This window comes from Artemia sp. Qi Xiang Cuo, chromosome 13 (genome assembly GCF_049724085.1).
Source record: "Artemia sp. Qi Xiang Cuo chromosome 13, ASM4972408v1, whole genome shotgun sequence".
Taxonomy (NCBI): domain Eukaryota; kingdom Metazoa; phylum Arthropoda; class Branchiopoda; order Anostraca; family Artemiidae; genus Artemia; species Artemia sp. Qi Xiang Cuo.
In genome coordinates, this window is record NC_142806.1 from 43,652,997 (window position 1) to 43,677,133 (window position 24,137).

General features: G+C 33.5%; 1 protein-coding gene across 1 annotated transcript in view; it reads left to right on the forward strand.

Moving 5' to 3' along the window:
• LOC148945321 (uncharacterized) overlaps positions 1–24,137 on the forward strand; it is a 120,757-nt gene that overhangs the window by 26,629 nt on the left and 69,991 nt on the right. Inside the window, exons 6-8 of the mRNA XM_089099002.1 lie at positions 3,831–3,926; positions 5,949–6,076; positions 19,038–19,266. Coding sequence (XP_088955128.1) covers positions 3,831–3,926; positions 5,949–6,076; positions 19,038–19,266 — 453 coding nt within the window. The remainder of the gene's footprint in view (positions 1–3,830; positions 3,927–5,948; positions 6,077–19,037; positions 19,267–24,137) is intronic.

The window sequence follows — 24,137 nt, forward strand, 5'->3', positions numbered from 1 at the left end:
GGTAATTTAGTCTTACAGGAAAAAGGGAGATTTTTATTTAATTTATTAATTTATGCATTTAAAAAGATAGAAGAATTAAGATCCCCTAGAGCTAATGATCCCCTAAAGTCGGGCTAAAGTGTGATCGCCTATTGGTTATAGTGTATTACAGGTAATTGAGTATTATAGGAAAAAGTGAGATTGTTATTTAATTTATTAATGTATGCATTTAAAAAGATAAAAAAATGAAGATCCCCTTGAGCTCATGATCCCCTAAAGTCTTGCTAAAGTGTGATCTCTTATTGGTTATAGTGTATTACAGGTAATTGAGTATTACAGGAAAAAGGGAGATTTTCATTTAATGTATTAATGTATGCATTTAAAAAGATAGAAGAATTAAGATCCCCTAGAGCTAATGAGCCCCTAAAGTCTTGCTAAAGTGTGATCGCTTATTGGTTATAGTGCATTACAGGTAATTGAGTATTACAGGAAAAAGGGAGATTTTTTATTTAATTTATTAATTTATGCATTTAAAAAGATAGAAGAATTAAGATCCCCTAGAGCTAATGATCCCCTAAAGTCAGGCTAAAGTGTGATCGCCTATTGGTTATAGTGCATTACAGGTAATTGAGTATTACAGGAAAAAGGGAGATTTTTATTTAATTTATTAATGTATGCATTTAAAAAGATAAAATAATTAAGATCCCCTAGAGCTAATGATCCCCTCAAGTCGTGCTAAAGTGTGATCGCTTATTGGTTATAGTGTATTACGGGTAATTGAGTAATACAGGAAAAACGGAGATTTTATTTAATTTATTAATGTATGCATTTAAAAAGATATAAGAATTAAGATCCCCTAGAGCTAATGATCCCCTAAAGTCGTGCTAAAGTGTGATCGCTTATTGGTTATAGTGTATTACAGGTAATTGAGTATTACAGGAAAAAGTGAGATTGTTATTTAATTTATTAATGTATGCATTTAAAAAGATAAAAGAATTAAGATCCCCTAGAGCTCATGATCCCCTAAAGTCTTGCTAAAGTGTGATCTCTTATTGGTTATAGTGTATTACAGGTAATTGAGTATTACAGGAAAAAAGGAGATTTTTTTTTAATTTATTAATGTATGCATTTAAAAAGATAAAATAATTAAGATCCCCTAGAGCTAATGATCCCCTAAAGTCTTGCTAAAGTGTGATCGCTTATTGGTTATAGTGTATTACAGGTAATTGAGTATTATAGGAAAAAGGGAGATTTTCATTTAATTTATTAATGTATGCATTTAAAAAGATAGAAGAATTAAGATCCCCTAGAGCTAATGATCCCCTAAAGTCATGCTAAAGTGTGATCGCTTATTGGTTATAGTGTATTACAGGTAATTGAGTATTACAGGAAAAAGGGAGATTTTTATTTAATTTATTAATGTATGCATTTAAAAAGATAAAATAATTAAGATCCCCTAGAGCTAATGATCCCCTAAAGTCGTGCTAAAGTGTGATCGCTTATTGGTTATAGTGTATTACAGGTAATTGAGTATTACAGGAAAAAGGGAGATTTTTTATTTAATTTATTAATTTATGCATTTAAAAAGATAGAAGAATTAAGATCCCCTAGAGCTAATGATCCCCTAAAGTCTTGCTGGGAGGCAAGTTTTTTCAATAAGCTGTAAAAAAAAAGGCTTGTATCTCTTGTATGTCTTTTACCGTTTCAGTGTGATCGCTTATTGGTTATGTTTTATAATATCATTTTAAACTAAATTTTTGTATAATGTATTTAATGTATAATCTTCTAATTCCCTATTTAAAGAGTCCAATATCTAATGTTTAATTTCAATTGTCTCTCGAACAAGTTGTTGGTTTAGATTCTTTGTTAGGCTATTCTTGTGCGGTTGTAGACGTTTTTCCAACTGTTAATGGGTTTTACCAATATAATAATTGCCGTATTCGCATGGTATTTGATGTATGGTATTTGAAGTATGATGTATTTTTGACGAGTAATTAAGATCTTATCCTTATTATGGTTAAGGAGATTCATAAGTTTTAAATTACTTGAAAAACAAGTTATATATTATTTTGTATACAAACATTTTTTAATATTTTGCTCTTTTTTTGGTATTTAGGCAAGATGAATCATATTTGATGGTTTGTTAAAAATTTCAGCTGATAATAGGGTTTTAATTGTAAGGGAATGTCTATTTAACCTTTGACTAATTGTATTATTGAGAACAGAGATAGGTTAACCGTTTCTAAATAGTATGCCTTTAATAAAATTTTGTTCTTCTTGGATGTAAGACACTGAGAAAATACCAAGGACTCGGTCCACAAAAAAACTTACAACACCCTTCTTAAATTGTGGGGGATAATTGGGTTTAATGTAAATGTATCAGTTATTTTGTCTTGGCTTTCTATAAACGGTAAAATTGAATTAATCACTCTTACGAATAATTAACACATCTAAGACTGGTATTTTATTTTGTATTTTGAGTTTCTAGAACACACTCAAGTTTCTATTATGTGTGTTAAGGTGATCTTTAAAAAAGATTCGTAATTTTATTTTCCCCATAATTCAAAACTAGTATTACTTCATCCATGTAACGTCCTCAATAGATGTGACTCAGAAAATATGAGTCTACTGCTCAATTCTCAAGATATTTTAAACAGTTTTCGTAAGAAGTAAACCTTTTAAAGGTGCTCCCATGGGAAAACCTTTATTTATTGGTAAAAAGAATCACTGAGCTGGGAATACATTGAGCATTTGCTACTAAGTTTAACTGTTTACTTTTTTTCCTATAAACCTATCCTTTCCCCCCTCCCCCCGGTTAAGGTCCTTCCAGTAAAGATTAGGTTCCTTCATTCTTGGCTTTTACCAATGTAAAGGTTAAGTGGGCTCTTGAATTTTATTCTTAATTCAACGTCTTCCAAAATTTCTATTCGATTTAATTTCTTCTAGCGTATTCTTTTTTGTCTTTACAGAGTGTAAGCGTCCGAGGTAATGATTTTGCTCTCCAGAACTATTTGTCGATTGCTGATTGCATTCAGTGTGGTAATATTTTTTGGGGTGTCTCTCCCCCATAAAATTTCGTTAAATGTAGTAAGGATAAGACCCCAAGTGCTGGTCAAAGAGGTATATATCATACACATGTGACTACGGCACTTATTTTGTTGGTAGAACTTATCTACATTTGGGAAAACATCTACAGCAATACAAGGATAGCATAAGAAAAACTAAGCTTTGCTTGTAGTTCTATTTCAGCTGATTCAGCTATGAGCAACCATATTTTTGAAAACCGTAGTCATTCAATACTTTTTGAAGACACCGCTCTCATTAGTCACGGTTTAGTTACTAAAAAAATTATGAGAGAGGCAATCAAAGTTAAACGTAGGGTAAATAATCATACTTCTGTAAACAGAGAAAAACTAGAATGCATACTTGTTACATTATTCACACAGTTAATCAAAATTGATTTAACATATTATAAAACGAAACCAATCACAATGAACCTGCATCTAAAATTGGTTCAATGCTTGTATTCTTAATTGCTTATACTGTTTCAAAATGGCAGTGTGGGGCTTTGAAAGTTCATTTTCAAGCCTGTTCTTCTGGTACTGACTGATGAGTGCATAATTTACGATCTGAATCATAGTTTTATAGCATGGGAAGAAAACTATGCGTGGTATGTTTAACTGTTTGACTTCCTTTTTTTAGTTCCTGGGGTTTTACTTTCTTTGTAACTCAAGAGCGGACCAAGCTTTATTCCACCCGGTCAAGTTTTGGTGGCATTTCTTGTCACTGTCAGTGTGTCTGTCTTTCTTTCTTTTTTGTTTTTAAGTCATAATAATTTTTTTTCCTTGCAGCTCAAGAACAGACCAAGCTTTATTCTACCCGATCAACTTTTGGTGACTTTTCTCCTGTTATAAGAGGTCACTATCAACTTGCTACTTCAAGTCCTGGTAATATTCTTTTCTTGTAAAGTATTTTACCACTAGTTGTGGGTAGATAATATTCCAACTATGTGCATTTCTTGTCTTGTCCCATAAACTTCCATACTAAAACATGTTTGTACTCTAAAATATTATTTCAACATATGGGTACACGGTCCAGGTCTTTTTGTTATTAATTGCAGTCAGCTTTTGCTTTAGACAACTTAAATTAAATATACACTAGTTGAATGTGCAAGTAACTTTACAAATAAGGGCTGGGTGGCAAATGTATGATACGCTGACTAGGTTTAGATAATTCTTTTTACGCTGTGTCTACGTTTCAGGAGAACATCATTATTTTGAAAAGTATAACTTAATCCGATAGTCGTGGGTACTTGTGCACCTTTTGGTCATATGACTTGAGCCCTCCTATTGGGGGTGTATTTTTCAGAGTCAAAGTTGTCGCTACCAATTATGATCCATTAGTGCTTTTAATGAACCAATACTAGAATATTGTTAACTATTGGTGGTGGAACAGTCACTATGGAAGCGAAATTTTATATTAATAGAAAAATAATTTTGTTAATTTTGAACACGAGACTCGAGCAATTTGAAAGAAGAAAAGCCAAATTTTGTAACTTTTGAAGATCATAAATGCATGTTTTGAACTTCTATTGTATGCTAATATATCACATGTTTCTGTTTCTCCGCATGAGTCTCAGCCAGTAAGTTGTTTGTTTTATTTGAATTAACATAGTATAACTTATGCATATCAGCTTACAACAAAGCAGAGAGAGAAGTAGAACTCGATGTATCTTCTTTAACACAAGAAAGCAACAACAATAAAATGTACTTCTGGAAAAGAGAGAAAAAAAGAGAGGGGTACCTGGAGATAGAAATTAGAATCACCAAAGAATATACAAAATATCAGAATACCCCGCTGCTGTAAGCTTAAAGAACCATCTTCATTAAATTCTTTTTAGTTTGAGTAGCGGTGGAGATGTACTTATCAATTCAGATAACTTGTATTTATTCGCAATGAGAGGAAGTTGATATCTTATGCTTAATGTTGATTTCTCATTATTAAAGAACGGGAAAGTGAACTTGTTCCAACCTCTTGATAAATAACCAGGTTCCTCTTGATAAAATAACTTGATAATAATGACGAGAAAAATTGCCACAGAAAAGTGAGACTGGAAACCCGCCATACGAATTATGCACAATGAAGTTAAGTGGAGATAATGCCATCATTATTTGTCGTGTTTGTTAAAATACGTTTTTAACGCGTGTTTGTGAATACGTGTTAAACAAATGTTTGTACAAGGGAAAAAGCATAGTCTAAAGATGTAAAATCGTTTTTCCTGAAACTTCTCTAGTTGTAACTTTGGTCTCACCCAGGAGACCTAGCTTATTATGATCGATAAAGTTAAACTTTCCAAGCATTAAATCTTACTTTGTGATAATATCATATGTAGAATATTTAAGTAGTATGTATAGATTACCAAGTCCAAGCTTCCAAAGTAGAATTTCGCCTAAAAGTGCCACCAATGCACAATATATCAGAAATATGTACAATTAGTCCTTTTTTTTTCTAGATTTTTATTTCTGAATCTAAAACCGGAAAATTTTTTTAAAATGAAAATATGTAGCTGAGCATTATAGTTTCATTTTTGTAAATAACATAATCATAACTAGTGTTGGACCTAGACGTACTGAAACCAGTTTTGTTCCAATCGTGACTAGTCTCCCCTGTCTTCTACGAAGTAAGGCAAACAAGCAATGCTGAGAGTAGTTTTTGTTTTTGTTTTTTATATGAAACCAAATAAAATATTACAAAACTTATGTATCTTGTCCAGAACGTATTTCTAGTGCTTATCTTAAACATGTCAACTTATATTTAAGCTATAATTTTAAGCTTTCTAAGCTATAAAACTTTAATTTAAGCTATTTCAACTTTTTAATTTAAGCTTATTTTAAGCTTTTAAGCCTTCTTCTGGCAAGTCTTTTTTGTTTAAGATTGCTCTTTTTTCTAGAAATCAATTTAGTTTTTAGTTTCAGCCGACAAGGGTCTTGAGGATGAGTCGTCAAAAGTGGCTGCAAGTCACCGTGGGGAGCAAATATGGCAGACCTTAAAAGTGGACGACAGCTCCTTACTTCAATGGCGTCAAAATTTTAGATGTGTAAGCTCTCTCCTTTTTCGGAAAATGGAAGTTTCCGTAACATTATAAATAAGATATACTGAATGCCAGGGCTTTAATTATTTTTTTTATCTGTATTCCCCTTCGTTCTTAATTAGAAATGGAATGTTTTACTCCGTCCTTTCTTTTGATTTATTATTTAGGAAGAATTGTGAAATAGCCTTTGAGTTACAAGGATGAATATCCTTGGGACTTTTGCCGTAAAAATTATGAAATTACAGATAGGGCTGGTTGCCATGTATTCTTTCTAACGTCATTTTTTTTTTTTTTTTTTTTTTTTTTTATTAATAGGTGCTCAAACTTTAGGAGGGGCGGGTCGAATTATACTTCCAGACGGAAACCACTTTTATATGGAAAAATATAACGGTTTGGGGAGAAAACTTTTCCTATTAACAAGTCTAGGATATTCGGCAAAACTTGCTATAAACGTAGTGGAAGTTCGATGTTGTCCTAAAATATTATAAATAGTTTTGATGAGTTTGTAAAAGGGGGTGGGGTGGTGCTTAAGGCTTTTAGAATTCATAAAACACTGAATCTTTTGATGATGGACCAAGCTTTTGTGCTTTAATCATTCGAAGCTCTGGTGCCTTTTCATCATTCATAGACAAACCAGTAAAGATAAGAACAAAATTCATACAAAAGCCCGAATTTTTAATTACCCCGTCAATATTCCGTATTTGAAATAGAATAAGAAAGAATATCCATCTCTAAACTTGAGGTTAACAATTTTTAGAAGTACTTCTGTTCCATAGAAGATTTGCTGCAGAACTTTTGTTAATAAGACATGCAAATCGGTTCATTTTGAACAGTTTTTTAGTTTGTGGAGTCCACCTCTCACTTTAGTTGCCTGTAGTTTCAGTTTGAGAAGTTTTTGCTTGTATTGATAAGAATGTAGAGAGCAAAAATAAAAAGGTGATGCCGAACTAGCTGCTGATTTTTGAAAACGTGTTGCTTTTTTCTTTTCTTTTTTCGGGAGGGTCTATCGACGGTACATAACCTTAAAGTTCTATGTCGAAAAATAGTTTCACAGTTCTTTATGTGCTTCCAAAAGCTTATTTACTTAATCTTTCAGTTCTAAAATGATTGAATTACATTTAGGCACTGTTTACTGTCACTGAAAATGGTTTTGAAACTAGATTAAATATTCTAGTTAAATAACTATAATGTATCCACAAAATGCTCAAATTAAGTAAATTTGTCCTCAAATAATGTTTCATTCTTTTCTCTTTCAAGTTATTTACTTTTCTGGTCTATGTTTGCCATAGTAAGGGGTGGTAGTGTACGTGTCTGAAAGCTATTGTCCATATGGGCAATCTGAGTGTATTTCGGCAGACTTTTGCTAGAAATGTGTATTGAGGCCCAATTATTTTGTTTATAATATCGTCATTTTCGTCATTATAATTTTATAATGAGGAATTTATTATTGACGAATTTATAATGACGAATTTATTATTAAACAAATAAATAGAATTTATTTGTTCATAATATTGTATTTAATCGTCATTTTCTGAGGCAGTAAATCTTCATTGACTCTTTACTAAAGGTGCCGCATCTACTATCTCAAACCATGCACATACATAGGAACAGGACTTTTGACCTAAATCAAAATTTTCACTAAATTCCCCCTAATTCTTATGTAGTTCATATGATCTGCCTTTTTTTGGTGTTCTCCAATCCCCGCCGCCTCCTCCTCCGAAACTAAAAATCTTGTGCGCTTGCATATCCGAGTATATGATGAAATCACAGTCTTTCAAGAAATAATTCTTCATTCAGACAACTGTGAATTCAATCTGAGAGAGGAAAACTGGCAATAGGGCAAATATTTTACTCTGTAAGTTTGACGCGCCATAAATATTCGATATATCAACCACAGGGTGTGTTAGTCATTACTCTTTTCTTAAGTGTCGTCAGCAATCACAATATTTTTTTAAATAAAACCTTATATTTTCCTTCATTTAATTGGGGGAAACTAAATATTAGTTTCTATTAATAAAACATAGATTTATACCTTATTAGGAATCAGTGTTTGGCTAAATAAATTTAAACATAAAATAAGATTTATTTAGAAATTCACAATCAAAGCGATGGAATGTCTGTTTCAGAAAATTATTTCAAAAAATCTATTTCAGACTGAGATTCAATAATTCCGAATCTTACCAGTATTTGTCTCGATTTGCGTACTGATTTGAAAGTTTTGACTCTGCAGAATCCGAATATCACGCCGCAGCACTTGCCAAAGGGTTGCTTCATGCTGAGAACCAACAAAATAATTTTACGGAAAGAATTTTGAAAAATTAAGTTGTTTTGCGGCTTATGTTCTTATTTCTAATGGAATTTGTATGGGGGGGCTGAGGCTTGAAAATAACTTTTATGGTTGTATATTTGGGTTTCAGGGGATTGATATTTTCACATTCACCATGAGACATAAATATTACTTAGACATATGAGCAAAGCCTCATTACTTTGCAATAGGGAGGTAGGACAGTAGACAGATTATTGATAAAGGTGAGAGTGAATTTTTGGTGGCTCCCTAGTTCATTGTATACTTTGTTTCTTTTGTCCTTTTATTCATCGTTCATAGTACTCGTTTCAAATTTTAAATTCTCACTTCATAGAAAAGTTTTGTTCTTTCAACTTAATTAGTTTGAAGCGTCATAATCAATAAAGACTATGTGTTTCTCCTTTATGATCCTTGTTTAATAATGTGTGACTTTTAAAATATTCCATTTCATTTTGCGTTATCCTTTCTATAGGCTATTCATATTTTAATTCTTCTGAATATTTTCTAATTAGGGTTTTATAATATTTCCTTCTGTTTCTTGGTCGATGTGGTTTAACGGGCTTATCGTAACTTAGTTTATACATAGGGATTGGTTTTTGGCTGTTTGTACTTGATAAGTCAACCCTGTAAGTTTTTGCCTTCTTCCCTTCATTCAAGGAGGAGTTTATTATGGTATAAATACACAAAGCAGTTCGTTCTTTTTCTTCTTCTTCTTCTATTAATACTGTGTAACTTTATGATATTTCTCTCTAAATTTCGTATCACAGCTACCACCTGCTGATGTACTTACGTATATTCTTTTCTTTCCATTGGTTATTAAATTAAAAAGATACTCTCCTCTTCTTTCCATAGCTACAGGAAATAAACTGGATCCCTAAATCTAAGAAGGACAAAACATCTCTTGGTAATTCTTGTATAGCCTTGCATTCTCGTATTCTAAAAGCATCTAATAGGTTTCTTCTTTCAATAGGAACAGGAATAAACTAGACTATTTAGTACACAAAGACAACGCCTCCTCATAGCACTTACATAACTTTTTTTGTTTTTACTTCGGAGGGCGTCCTAGAGTTGTTTTGCAAGGGGAAAAATTGCCAGGTTGCAGATGCGATTTAAATTAAATTCATTACCACAAAAAATGTAACTGCATCACGAAGGATTCTTCTTTCTATTAATTGAAAAAACTTTTTCTACAAAATAAGTTTTTCAAAAAAAAGTAACTTAAAATCAAGTCTCTTAAAATCATAATACTGCATTCAAACTGCTATTTGATGCCTTTTTTTCCCTAAAATATTCTGGAAAATAATGTTGCGGACTCCCCAACATTGGTCCGAAACGTACAAAGCTGTTGCGAAACTACCCCACGGTACCTACAAGTACCTGCCCGTCAACCTGTCCTTACTTGTTTGGTGTTTTGTTTTCCTTGTTTGAAGTGCTTGTTTCTTTTTGCTAAATTAAAAAAAAAAGTTTTTCAAAAAAATATAATTTGTACTTTACTGAAAAAATTTAAATGAATATACTGAAAAAATGTGCATTGTTAGTTTAATATACGTATGCTGATATTTATTCCTTAAAATCTTAATTGATTTTTTATTTCTTAAAGTTATAAAACGAAAACATTTAAAAGAATTTCTTTCTGTAAAGTAAAAATTATACTATGGCTTTTAGAAAGCATAGGGTTTAGAACCCTACTCATATTAATTTCTGCTTGTTTTGAGTTTGACTCTGTTATTTATTTTGATTTGTGTTTGTTTTGGGTTTTATTTGTTTATTGATACTGATTGGTCGTAGTTGTATGCTTGGTAGATTATTTGATTCTATTTTTGTTCATTTTTGGTTTAATGGAGTTTTTTACTTTTTTTGGAAAAAACTTATTTTGTGGAAAAGTTTTTTTAATTAATTTCTGCTCATTTTATATTGACATAGTTTTTTTTCAGGGAAAAAGACTGGGCATCTTCTAAAGTTAAACAATCATCCCTTCCATAAAAACCTTAAATACCCCCTTGGCATAACAACCCTTGCCCCTAATCTCACCCCGAAAGCCTTGTTATATGATATTTACACTATTTAGAATAGAATGGCTGTCTCAAAATTTTTATTAGATGCATTTGGGAATATACGACGCATTTGTATGTGTGTGTGTGTGTGTGTCGGGGGGGGGTAGCTGGCCTACGATCAACTTAACTCTTAAAAAGAGCAAGAGGGTGTCTGATTTCCAATCCAATGAGCCCCCTTCGAAGTTTATATGACCATGCTTTCTATAAAAACCTTATATGTACCCAGGGTATAATTACAACCCTTGTCCTGAGGGGTGGGGGGATTTTTTATCCTCAAAGATATAATTTTCAGACCTTTCAAATACGTTGAACAAAATGGATATCTCAAAATTTTGATTGGAAGTGTTTGGGGAAATGATGGGTGTGGGGGAGGCATTTGCCCTCTGATCACTTTCGACTAATAAATTAGGCACTAGTCCTCTCAATTTCCAGTCGAAGGATCCCTTTTTGAAGCTTCTACGACACAAATTTCTATAAATCCTTATATGCCCCAAGGACATAACTTACGAACCTGGTTCTGAGGGGTAAAGGGGGAGGGTTGTCATCCTCAAAGACAAAATTTCCAGACCATTCAACTACGTTGAACAAAATGGTCGTATCAAAATGTTGATCGGGAATATTTGGGGAAATGATTGGCGTGGGGGGTGATTCTCCCTCCGATTACTTTTGACTATTAAAAAGGGCAATAGCCCCCATAATTTCCAATCGAATGAGCCATTTTTGAAGATTTTAAGACAACGCTTTCTATAAAAACCTTATATACCCCCAGGGCATAACTTACAACCCTTGCCATGAGGGGTGTAGGGGGCTTGTCATCCTCAAAGACATAATTTCCAGAACTTTCAAATACGTTGAACAAAGTGACTGTCTCAAAATTTTGATTGGATGTGTTTGGCGAAATTGTGGGCGTGAGAGGGGGATTAATTGCTCTACAATCAGTTTTGACTATTAAAAAGGGCACTTGCCCTTTCAATTTCCAATCAAATGAGCCCATTTTGAAGTTTCTACGACAACGCTTTCTATAAAAACCTTATATGTCCCCAGTGCATAACTTACAACCCTTGTCCTGAGGGCTCTGAGGGGGTATCATCCTCAAAGACCTAATTTCCAGATCTTTCAACCACGGTGAGCAAAATGGCTATCTCAAAATTTTGATTGGATGTGTTTGGGGAAATGTTGGGCGAGGAAGGTGTGTTAGTTGCCTTTCAATCACTTTCGTCTATTAAAAAGGGCACTAGCCCTTCCAATTTCCGATCGAATCAGCCCTTTTCGAAGTTTCTACGACAACTCCTTCGATATGATGTGCCCTGGTCTAAAACCAACCAAAAAAAATAAAAATAAATAAATAACAGATTGTGCCAACATCGTTCTTTACTTAGGTAGCGCTATTGTGCTGCCAATGATACAAGCTGAAAATGAAGTAAAATATTAATTTAAAAAACTTTATAGTCCTTGTATAGTCCTCTTTTAATCATAAAAAGTGTCCTAAAAGTGGTTTTACATAGGGAAAAAGCTGGCAGTCTACCATAGATGTTAATACTAAATTCAGTTCCACAAAAGTTTAGCACTTGTTGAAAAATTGTATGATAGAAATTGTATGAACATTTTATTAGACGCTGTAATATTGATTTCAACAACTGTTTGGTTTATTAAGTCTATACTTAATAATCGATTTCTTTGATCGGTAAAGGCAGTTTTGAGACGCTGCGTATAATAGACCCTATCTTAATACTCCGAAATTCTGTACTAATTCTATTGACAAAATCCAATTTCATAGCCATTAACTAACCTGCCCTTGCCTGTCTCTGGAAGTGACTTTAACAGGAAGTTATCATGATTAGGTGAAAGGAAATAGCTTTCTAAAATTTGATTGTGAAAGAAATTAGAAATTGGTTCTAACCTAGTAGATCTAATTTAAATTGGCCGTAGACTAGATCAGTTTTGAAGGGTTAGAGTGTGCTTTTCAAAGAACGTAATCTTACAGTTTATATGTGATATCTCAATTTTAGCAAAAAAAAAAATACTGGTTATTATTACACACAGGAGGTTGCCTTGGTGTATGTGTGATTATTATAAAGTATTTAGACGATAAAAAGTAATATCTTAAAAAGGGTAAATTTTATAATTTCTTGATTCAAAGCGGTTACTCCAACTTTTAGATGTAACAAGAAAGAATCCAAATAGTTAAAAGTGTCAACAACATTTAAGTTGAGATCGTTTATAATAGGGGTTTATAATAGAAACCATGAAACATACGCTTAATAAATTGCACAAGTTTTTTTTCCAATAGTGAAAGCTAAAAATGGGAATCCCTTTTGGGGTTTGGTTCCATATTAAAAACTGACTAGAAATTAAACTTAGTTTTTGCTTCGGATTTGTTGTGGTAGGCCTAAAAGAGGCGTGGGTAATTGAATAAAGCAGATGACCAAACTACAGTAGAAAAATACCTTTGAGATATTAGATTTACCATTAAGACACAGTCATATAATGACTGTGTCTTAATTGTCTTTTCAGACTGCCCGTAATAGATTAGAACCTGAAATATCCATCTAATGATTTTAACGAGAATTATGCACTTCATCTTCAGCCGGATGCCAAACTATTGGTTTCATATCTTCTTACACATCTGTTTCTTTCATATCTTATTTTAAATTTGTTTAAGTTCCTCTGTTGTACCCGAAAAGGTAAATCTCTTCTTAATTGTTCATCTTATCAATCTGTTACGGGACCTTGCAGTCCATGTAAAGTCTTAGAATACATTCTTCTTTTGTATCTTACTTGTGGGATTCAGTTTGGAGAGGATCAGCTTCTTTTCTGCCAGGGATTGGATACGGCCACGCTCGTCAGATTCTTTCTTCTCTTCTCTTGGATGCTTCTTGAAATAAACAAAACTACTCAACTTTGCTCTCTTGATATTTCTAAAGCTTTATATTCTATTAACTACTTTCAGGTGGTTCACTCACTGTGTACGAGATATTAAGTTCTCTGTTATTTTCCTTAGTAAGTACTGATACTCTTCATCTTTTCTTGAAGGCAAAGTTAAATGGTTTGATTATTGAGAAAAATATGTATTTCTCAATTAATTAATAATATGGCTCCGACTTATTTTTCTGGGCCTTTTAATAGCTCTTTCCTAGCATATGCTGATGACCTTATAGTTATCAGTATAAGTAAAGATAGCTTATCCAAGTTGCATTCTGAGGCAATTGTTCTGATGCATCTTCATTTAAATTAATTTAAAAAAATAAAACCTTTTTCAACAAAAGAAGTTTTTCAAAGTAAAAAATCAGCTTGAACCTAAGATGAGCTGAGATAAAGTCAAGTAGTAATTCAAGTGTAAAACGAACATAAATAACTATAAATAAATAATTGAAATTAAAAACAAACAAAAAATTACAATAAACAATGAGGTGAAACTTAAAAGGAAGAGACACTACCAGAAAAGCAGGGCTAACAGGAATATCCCTTGTAAAGACATGAATGTCCCTTCCGCTTCTTGAAGTCAATTTTTATTTCTAGATATGAATTTTATTTTTAATAACATCGATAAAAAAAGGAAAAAGAAAGAAAATCACCATAATAACACAGATTTTGAAGGCAATGCAGACTGAAATGAAATGCAGACTGGAAATTTAATATATATATTGGTATTCATTTCTGAAAGTCTCAGCAATTTCGTATTTATTGTCATTATAAAAGATAAATCGTTTAAAATGCATTCAGTTTTTAGTAAAGTACAAATGACGTTCTGGTCTTTACAAAGTATAGAGGGGCGTTAGTCCTATTCCTGTTTAGGGTAGTCTCTGTTCGTTAGGTTTGAATTGACTATTTATTGTAATTTCTACGCCTTTTGGGTTTCGCTTATTTATTGGTGGTGAATTATGTTCGTTTTACGTTTGAATTACTATTTGAGTTGATTTTCACTCGTTTTAGGTTTAATGTACGTCTTTACTTTTCTTTGATCAACTTTCTTTTTTTTTTGGTAAAAAGGTTTTAAAATTGATTTTTTTTTTTTTTTTTTTTTTCTTAGTTGACATAGTTTTTTTTATTGGTTAATTAAAGGAGTATTTCTAAAGGTTTTTTGGTTTTTCTCCTTAATAATCAAGATTTTTGCTTATTATTTATGTACTGACAAAATTTAGCAGCATAATTTAGTAATAGTTTTTCTATAGAACTTTGTATTGATAGACAATTAGAATATTATTCAAGTAAATGAATTGAAAATCTGTATAATCTTCGAGATTCTATAGGGTTGAAACTATTCTGACCTCCATCATGTTTCAACCCTGAACATAGACAAATGTTAATTCACCACCACCCCTCCCCCCCCCCCTCAACACCTTTAGCCGTTCCTGAGATATTGCTGATGTGTCCTTTTGACAACCTACATGCCAGTAGTACTTTTTGACTAGTTTCAACATTCCATGAAAGCTTCGCCTTAATTAACTTAGTCTTAGTAGCTGTTGTAATTGTAGTAGTAGTATAATAGTAATAGTAGCAGTACTTTTGGTTATTCCATCACCCCCTTCATAATGCGCTGAAAGGTTCAGCTTAATACCCTAAACCGTTCCTGAGATATTGACTACCTGCATTCACATAATGCGTTTTGATTTAGTTCAACGCCCCCTCAACATCTCCTAATTGTTTCTCCTAAATACCCTAAGCCGTAGTAATAGTAGAAGTATTAGTCTATGCACATTGTGCCTCATGGTTAGTTCAACATTCTCCTCAACGTACCCTGAAAGTTTCAAATTAGTGTTCTAAGTCGTTCCTGAGATATTGCTGATACCTTTTGACAGCCTGTATACAAGTACTGCACATAGTGTGTTTTGATTTCGTTCTATATTCCCTCAAAGTTTCACCTTAATACAGTCAAGGTGAAGTAAAGTTTCACCTTGGCAACGTGCATGCACAGAGCGTGTTTTGATTTGGTTCAAAATTCCCTTCAATATTCCCAAAAGTTTCACCTTAATATCCTTAGCCATAGTAGTAGTAGCAGTATAAATATAGTGCCTATTAGTTGGTTCAAAATCCCTCTCAGCATGTCCTGGAGGTTTTAGTTTAATACGTTAAGCCGTTTCTGGTATATTGCTAAGATGTCCTTTTTACAACCTGCATACGCACAGTATGTTTTGATTTAGTTCAACATCTTCCTCAACATCCCCTGAAAGTTCAACTTAATACCCTTAGCCTTTTCAGAGAGATCAAAAATACCCCCCTTTCCCAATAATAAATGCTATATGTAAACGATGGGCAAATTGTATAACTTACAGCTCCTGCCCCAAGAGCTGTGGGGGATCTTGTCATCCCCAGAGGCATAACTATTGGATCTTTCAACTATGTTGAACAAAATTGGTATCTTAAAACTTTGATGGGATGTCTTTGGGGGAAGGGACTGGAAGGAGGGCTGATTGCCCTCCAATCACTTTTGACTCTTATAAAGGGTACCTGAACTTTCAAATTACAATTTAATGAGACCCTTCAAAGTTTCTATGACAGCTCCTTCCATACGAAGTGGCTCGGTGAAAAAAAAGTATCAATAATACATTGAAAGACCTAAAGCCGAACTGGCCAGCCATGAAAAAAAAACAAAGAGAGAGAGAGAGAGAGAAAAGTCTTAAGATGGAGAAAACAAACAGGACTACGGCCAGTAGAAGGAAAAGACAAACATTAAACGACGTTGATATTTCGCCTGCATAAAACAAGGCGTCTTCAACGCTAAGAAACAGAGATACAATCTAAATTAACCAAAAATTAATTAAATCCTAAAATGAAGATATATATATATATATATATATATATATATATATATATATATATATATATATATATATATATATATATATATATATACAATTGTTGCTACTGTGATTGAGCTCCACAGAAGCTAGATAGAGTTACTTCAATGAGAACACTGAAGTGACTGGATGAAATCATAGAAAATGAATGTGAAATTAATTGTTTTGTTGCGAAATAATCCTCTTGCTAGCTTCCACTGCTGCAATTCTCCTAGGTCTTACATTTAATCTAGTCCCCTGGTGATTTTGTAAAACCTTATTGCCCTCATTAGCTATTGATCTATTTTTAAGAAGAATGTTATAAATCAAGTCAATACTTAAATTATCTCTTATTTCAATGGCCTCCCTAACCCACTGTGTCAAGCCTCTATCGTTAGAAATGGCGGTGGCATCGTCAAATTTTACGTAATGATCATGGTGGGGGAGAATATGTTCCGCCAAAGCTGAAAGGAAAGTTTCAGGAGGCCTACTAAACTTTTGAGCTTTACCTATTGAGTTATGATGCTTAATAAATCGTTCAACAAACTGTTGGTGACTTTGTCCAATGTAAAACTTTCCTCGAGAACAAGGAATACTATACACACCACTACCCAAATTGCCACGAGTCCGATCCTTCCCAGAATTTAGAATACTACTTATAATTGCCTCAAAGCATGTATCAATGTTATATTTGCGTAAAATTCGTTTAAGTTTTTCACCTAGACCAGGTACATAGGTTAAAGAAATATAAATTTTTGTCAAATTCAATCCGGAAGACTGTGAAACTGCGTTTATTTTACTATTGTGTTAAAAGAAAAAACTTTTAAAACGCATCAAAAAACTTTTTTACATTCATTTTGTTGTGTATTTACGAGTCGGACAAACATTTGGAGGGGGGGGAGGTTCAAACCCTCCTGGATATGACCTTGTTTGTCTCTATGTGTAGGTTTTCTATATATTGAGGGGCAAATGGTTGCCTCTATAATTATAAGCTATTTAAATTTTTGAGAAAAGGATTTAAGGACTCAAATTTGTGCTTCCAAATACAAAAAACGTCATCCATGAATCCACCCCGAAAACAAAGGGAAAATTTAAAATTCTTAATAGCGGCTGTTTCAACAAAATCCATGAAAAGGTTTGCCAACAGAGGACTAAGAGAAGCTCCCATTGGTAAACCAAACACCTATTTATAAAACTCTCCTATAAAACAGAAGTAAAAAGAATATTTGTTAATCAAAGTAACCAATCTTATTATAACATCAATATCCATACTAGTTAAGGTTACATCCTATAACAAATCCAAATGTTTTTGTATTTTATTCTTTAATAAAGATAAAATTGTATTTTCTTCTTTTATAAAATATTCGTATATTTTAGCATTGCAATTGGAATACATGGAAATAACATCAAAACTGCAGAGAACTGAATTCTCCTCCAATGAAAATTTATTTATCTTTTAAGTGAGGTCAGTGGAGTTTTTAAAATAAGATTTTTGAGTTCCTAAAAGTGAACGGAACGCCACTGACAACCATTATCCTAATTTGAAGACAGGTGACAGAAGATTTGGAAAAAATGGGCGGAGTGAGACACCGTTCTTATGAGTTTTGGGTAAACCATAGATTTTGGGTGCCGAACAACCTCTTGGGTAAAATCTATTGTAAAATTGTGGGGTTATATGTAAATTCTTTTTCAATACCTCTAATTCAGTTCTTGTTGCCTTTATGTATTTAAAAATGACTTTAAAATACTTTCACAATTAAAAAGGATAAAGATCACTATCTCTAGTTTCTGTTCCTTTTCTGTTCGATTATGAACAGAAAATGAAAGACATTATTTCATATAGCACCACTTATAAAGAACTCGATTTTGACCCCACTGACAAATAAATATTCTCATTGAAGGAACTCTGTTTAGCTTCTGTGGTGCTCAATCATAGTAGCAACAACTGTATATATGTATATATGGTTTTTTTCTTGGTTTTATATTTTATTTAAATTTAGGTTATTTTAGATTTTATCTTTTAGCGTTGAAGACGCCTTGTTTTATATAGGCGAAATATCCGCGTCGTTTTAGTTTGTCTTTTCCTTCTACTGTCCGTAGTCCCGCTTGTTTTCTTCATCTTGAAGTTCTTCTCTCTCTTTGTTCTTAATAATACACTGAAGCTGTATTGCTGTTAATTGCAAATATTTTACTGTCGTCTCTGGCATATAAATCGGTGTCTTTCCCCTGTGTTTTATCATTTTGGTGATTTTTAGCAATACTTTTAGCATACAACAATCTTTTCGTTTTCGGGTGATTTCTAAGTCAATGATAAAGGTTTAAGTTGAATACTAGAGAATTGGTTGAAATAGAAATTAATTTTTAGATCATCAATTCCGTAGCTTTCTGGGTTTTATCCTCTGTCAAAAAAGAAAAATATTTCTTCGTCGGGTATCCAGAATTTTAGTATTGCAAAGTCCTTCTTTTTCTCTGTCTATGTTATGGTAATAGTAAGATAATGGTAAAATTCGAGGTGAATAGTTTTTTTAGTAAAATTGCCGTCCTAAGCAACAGAAAGCTTTTGGATATCAGTAATAGTGATCTGTCACTGGTCCGCTGTCTTGAAAGTGTATATTTTTCTAATGGTATTTTCTTTTTTATGAGTTTTTCTTTTCTTTGCTCCCATGTTTACTTTTTTGTTATTAACGGGTTAAACAATAACTAATAACAATAACAATAATGCTGATATTTCATCACCGTGGATTTTTTTTTAATTTAAATTCAGTTTGTTAATTCACATTGTATTTCAACGGTGAACTTAACTGTAGTTAATTTTTGTTTATTGATTTCAGTGGTTATCCGATTCTGTCCTTCGTCCTTTGGTAGCTGAAGTCGACAAGGTCAATAGCACGTTATCTACTCACGGCATGAGTGAAGGGCATATTGGACATGACAGCTTAGACAAATTACGAAAAACGTTGCAAATACCGGCTATTAATTACCTACTGCCATCTTTTGAGACTCTGTTACCCTATTTAGAAGTCACAACGAATCAGGAATACCTCATAAAACGTGCTAAGGGTATATAGGTTTTTATATTTGCCCTCTGTTTTAGCTTTTTTGTCGTTTCTACACAAGTCAAGTCGACCCTATAAAAAGTATGCTTGTCCAGCTTCTATCTAGTAATAAATAAAGTTCTTTATTAAAAAAAAAATAATTCAAATGGTGCCTGTTGGGGGGAGGGGGTCTAGATGAATCATATGATAACGAACATAGAATTTTATAAAAGGAGGAAATAACTAACAATTAGTGAATATATTACCAGTGCCCACAAACTTGGCTGCAATATTCATTTACAGATAGTTTAGATTTTCTCATTTTTTTTATTTTCTTTTGCCCAGCCCATTTTATTTTTTGTTGTCTTGTAGAATGACCATAATTACTTCCTAATTAAAAATTTTCAGTTTAAGTTAAACCATAAAAATTTTCCCCCTCCGAAATGTCTCTTAAATCAAGCAAAGACAGCAAGCAAGCTCTTAATGTCTTTTAATCCGTTTTATTATCGCTATTTCGTCAATTTAAAATCAGGTATTACTAAAATTGATTTTGGTACGAAACTTGATAAAGTAGATAAATATCTATTGTTACAAAAGCCTCTTTGGGCCATATTTCCCTGCCTAGAATGAAGGATGCATTTCAGTAAGCCAATCCCCTCCCTCTTGTTGGAGGGTATGATGTAAACATACTGTAAAAAGTATAAGACCTGAAACATAAATACAGATTAGTAATTCCAAAAGTGCGTTTTTAAAATACAATGTAGACTGAACTGATTAAATCCCCAAAGCCTTTTCAAGTTCATTTCAGTATTAATTGTCAATTAGGAAGGTTGAAATTCCATTAGGGAAAAGATTTTGTGAATACCTGTTGCTATGGGAATCTTAATCCTCTATCTGTTTGATATTTTTTTTTTTTTTTTTTTTTTTTTTTTTTTTTTTTTTTGCCTACCATTATTATATTCTATCTTCTTTGATTCTAAAATTGAATTCATAGCAACACCCTATATTTTTTTCGTCTTTTTTTTTCAAAATTCGTCTTGAGATAGGTTCACTGAAAAACGAAAGTAAAAACTAAATACAATTGTAAGGAATCAAAATAGATTTTTTTTTTTTTTTTTCGAAGATCCACTCTGTTTTCCACTCCATTCTGTTTACTGTGATCGGATTGGACTTAAGTTCAATCTTTATGGTTTTATCTAGGATTTTCATATGCATCCCACATGGGAACACGTTTCACCACATCCGATAAGTGAAGATAGGTAGGAAATTCTCAGGAATTGAGCCTTAAAGGGACCTTGTGCAAAGCCCCTTCATTTGATACTGAAATTTAAATGAATTTTTCTTTCAAATTCAGCCTATAATTGTATAGTAATATTCGTTCCGTGTTTTTTTTGTTTTTTTTTTACATATTTTTTTAGAGGTATCTTTTAATTCTGCACAATTATCCTTTGTTGGCCGCCCTGATGAAGTTGAAATCAATTGGGAATGGATGAATTCAGAAACGCTAGTCTACGAAATTGGTTCTGCGCCTGTGAGAAAAATTGAACATTAAAGGGGGCCTACAGCATAAACAAAGTTTAAAAGTCCCTGTTTGAAATTATACAACTTGATACAGGGCCGTATCCATGATTTTTTTTTTCGGGGGAGGGGGGGACTATAAAAAAACCTAAAAATGTATCAAATTTTTTTATATTCCTTTTTATCTTTTTACGAGTCGGATAAACATTTGGGAGGGTGTGTTAAAACCCCCTAACCCTCCCCCGCCCCCCTGATTCGGCCTTGACTAGATATTTGTAAAGAGCACCAGGGGATTGCTACGTGCAGTTCTTTGGCTCCAATTCTTGTTACCGGCTACAGCCTGTTTTTATTATTTTTAGTAACTTGTTTTCTCCAAAATAGTGACTTGGTAGTAAATGTAGAAAGGACAATGCTCTTACAGCAGTCAAGTTTGCAGAAGAAGGGCTTTGAAGCTCCTTCCCTGCGAAACATCAGTAGAGATGCATTATTGACTCCGAACAGGACAAAATTCGGTTATCAAAAGAACGTATCTCCTATCAGTACACCAAATATGGGCATGGAGTCATTAGGGAGAACACTTGGTTAATGGGGTCAATGACCTAAATTTCACAACAGAAACATCGACCTTGACATTCGCTGAGAGCGTGCACTTACAACAACATCGACCTTGGAACACCTGTGCTGTCGACCTCAATTCACCTATCGTGAATCAATAATTCCCCTTAGAAACAACAAATTAATTCCCCTTTCTTGACAGATCAATCAATCAATGACATCATCTGTCAGACTTTAAAAATTTTCGCCTAGAAACGATTCTCCAGGAATAGATCCAAGTCATTAATGTCTTTGCCGCGGAAACAACTCTTTTGGTCGAACTCCAAAGGATATTAATAACCAAAGGCCATGGAAACAATTAGGCAAGAAGCATCTTAGCGATGAATTGTTTTAGCGCGCGAAAAGATTTCATATTAATTTGAAATGTTTTAGCGCAGAGATGCCAATAACACAGGAACACGCTGAATTTGCGTTTAGGGATTATTTGGGCGAAACCGTTTTAGACAGGTTATTGAACTATTTCGGCGTAACGGTTAGAGACATTTTAAAAGATGATTTTAGGAAAGATTTTAGAAGAGAATTTAATGGTGAAACTCAGTGGTCGTTATAATACACAAGTTTCATTTGAACAGTGTTGTGAGGTCCTCTAACCCAACCCCAAAGGGTTCCAATCCTCCTACCCCAACCCCGAAGGAACCCCCGGTCCTCAAAGGCCCCCCAAGCTCCCAAAGGCCCTCCACCGGTCCCCAAATGTCCCCCAGGCCCCCAACTGCCCCCCCGGACCCTCAAAGGCCCCCCAAGCTCCCAAAGGGCCACCGGCGCCCCAAAGGCCCACCCAGACCCCCAAATGCCATCCCCGGGCCCCCCAAAGGCCCATCGAGCTCCCAAAGGACCAACGGGGTCCCAAAGGCCATCCACCGGTCCCCAAATGTCCCCCAGGCACCCAAAGGCCCTCCCTGTGCCCCCAAGGCCCGCCCAGTGCCCCAAAGGCCCTCCCCCGGCCCCCTCCTCCTCCTCCTCCTCCCTCATCCTCCTCCTCCCACCTCCTCCCTTCTCCCCCTCCTCCTCCTCCTCCTCCTCCCTCCTCCTCCCACCTCCTCCCTCCTCCTCCCCTCCCCCCTCCCATTCCCTCCCCATTTTTTATACTTTTTTTTTGCATTGAGACACAGAACGACCCCCCCCCCCCGGCCCCTCCCCCTCCAAAGGTCTGATTTTTCAAAGTTCATTTTGAATTTCTTTCATTGAAATGAAAGAGTTGGAATATTTCAGTAGTGTTTGGTTGTGGTTTGCCTTGTCACAGTTACATTTTCTTGATTTTTCAAAGTTCATTTTGAATTTCTTTCGTTGAAATGCATGAGTTTGTATATTTCAGGAGTGTTTTATTTTAGTGGACACGTTAGCTCGTACAGGTCATTAATTGGTCAATGTCAATTTTGAATTTCTTACAACTAATCTAAATATTGGGAATATTTATGTAGTGTGTCGTTGCGTTTTTCATTTTCACACTCAAATCCCATTGGTTATAGAAGTTTCATTTTGAATTTCTTTCTTTTAAATGCAATTGTTTGACAATTTAACTATTGTTTTATCGCTGTTTACAATTTCACAGTTACATTTTCTTTATTTTTCAAAGTTCATTTTGAATTTCTTTCATTGAAATTCAATAGTTGGAATATTTCAGTAGTGTTTGGTAGTGGTTTACCTTGTAACAGTTAAATTTTATTGATTTTTCAAAGTTCATTTTGAATTTATTTCGTTGAAATGAAATAGTTGGAATATTTCAGTCGTGTGTTATTGTAGTTTACACTGTCACAGTTACATTCACTTAATTTTTCAAAGTTTATTTTGAATTTCTTTCGTTGAAATGAAAGAGATGGAATATTTCACTAGTGTTTGGTTGTGGTTTACCATGTCACAGTTAAATTTTCTTGATTTTTCAAAGTTCATTTCGAATTTCTTTCGTTGAAATGCAAGAGTTGGAATATTTCAGTAGTGATTGGTTGAGGTTTACCTTGTCACAGTTACATCTTCTTGATTTTTCAAAGTTCATTTTGAATTTCTTTCATTGAAATGCAAGAGTTGGAATATTTCAGTAGTGTTTGGTCATGGTTTACCCTGTCACAGTTACATTCCCTTAATTTTTCAAAGTTCATTTTGAATTTCTTTCGTTGAAATTCAAGAGTTGGAATATTTCAATAGTGTTTGGTTGTGGTTTACCTTGTCACAGTTACATTCACTTAATTTTTCAAAGTTCATTTTGAATTTCTTTCGTTGAAATGCAAGAGTTGGAATATTTAAATTGTGTTTGGTTGAGGTTTACCTTGTCACAGTTACATTCCCTTTATTTTTCAAAGTTCATTTTGAATTTCTTTCGTTGAAATGCAAGAGTTGGAATATTTCAGTAGTGTATGGCTGTGGTTTACCTTGTCACAGTTACATTTTCTTTATTTTTCAAAGTTCATTTTGAATTTCTTTCATTGAAATGAAAGAGTTGGAATATTTCATTATTGTTTGGTTGTGGTTTACCTTTTAACAGTTACATTTTCTTGATTTTTCAAAGTTTATTTTGAATTTCTTTCATTGGAATGCAAGAGTTGGAATATTTCAGTAGTGTTTGGCTGTGTTTTACCTTGTCAGAGTTAAATTTTCATGATTTTTGAAAGTTCATTTTGAATTTCTTTCGTTGAAATGCAAGAGTTGGAATATTTCAGTAGTGTTTGGTTGTGGTTTACCTTGTCATAGTTACATTTTCTTGATTATTCAAAGTTCTTTTTGAATTTCATTCGTTGAAATGCAAGAGTTGGAATATTTCAATAGTGTTTG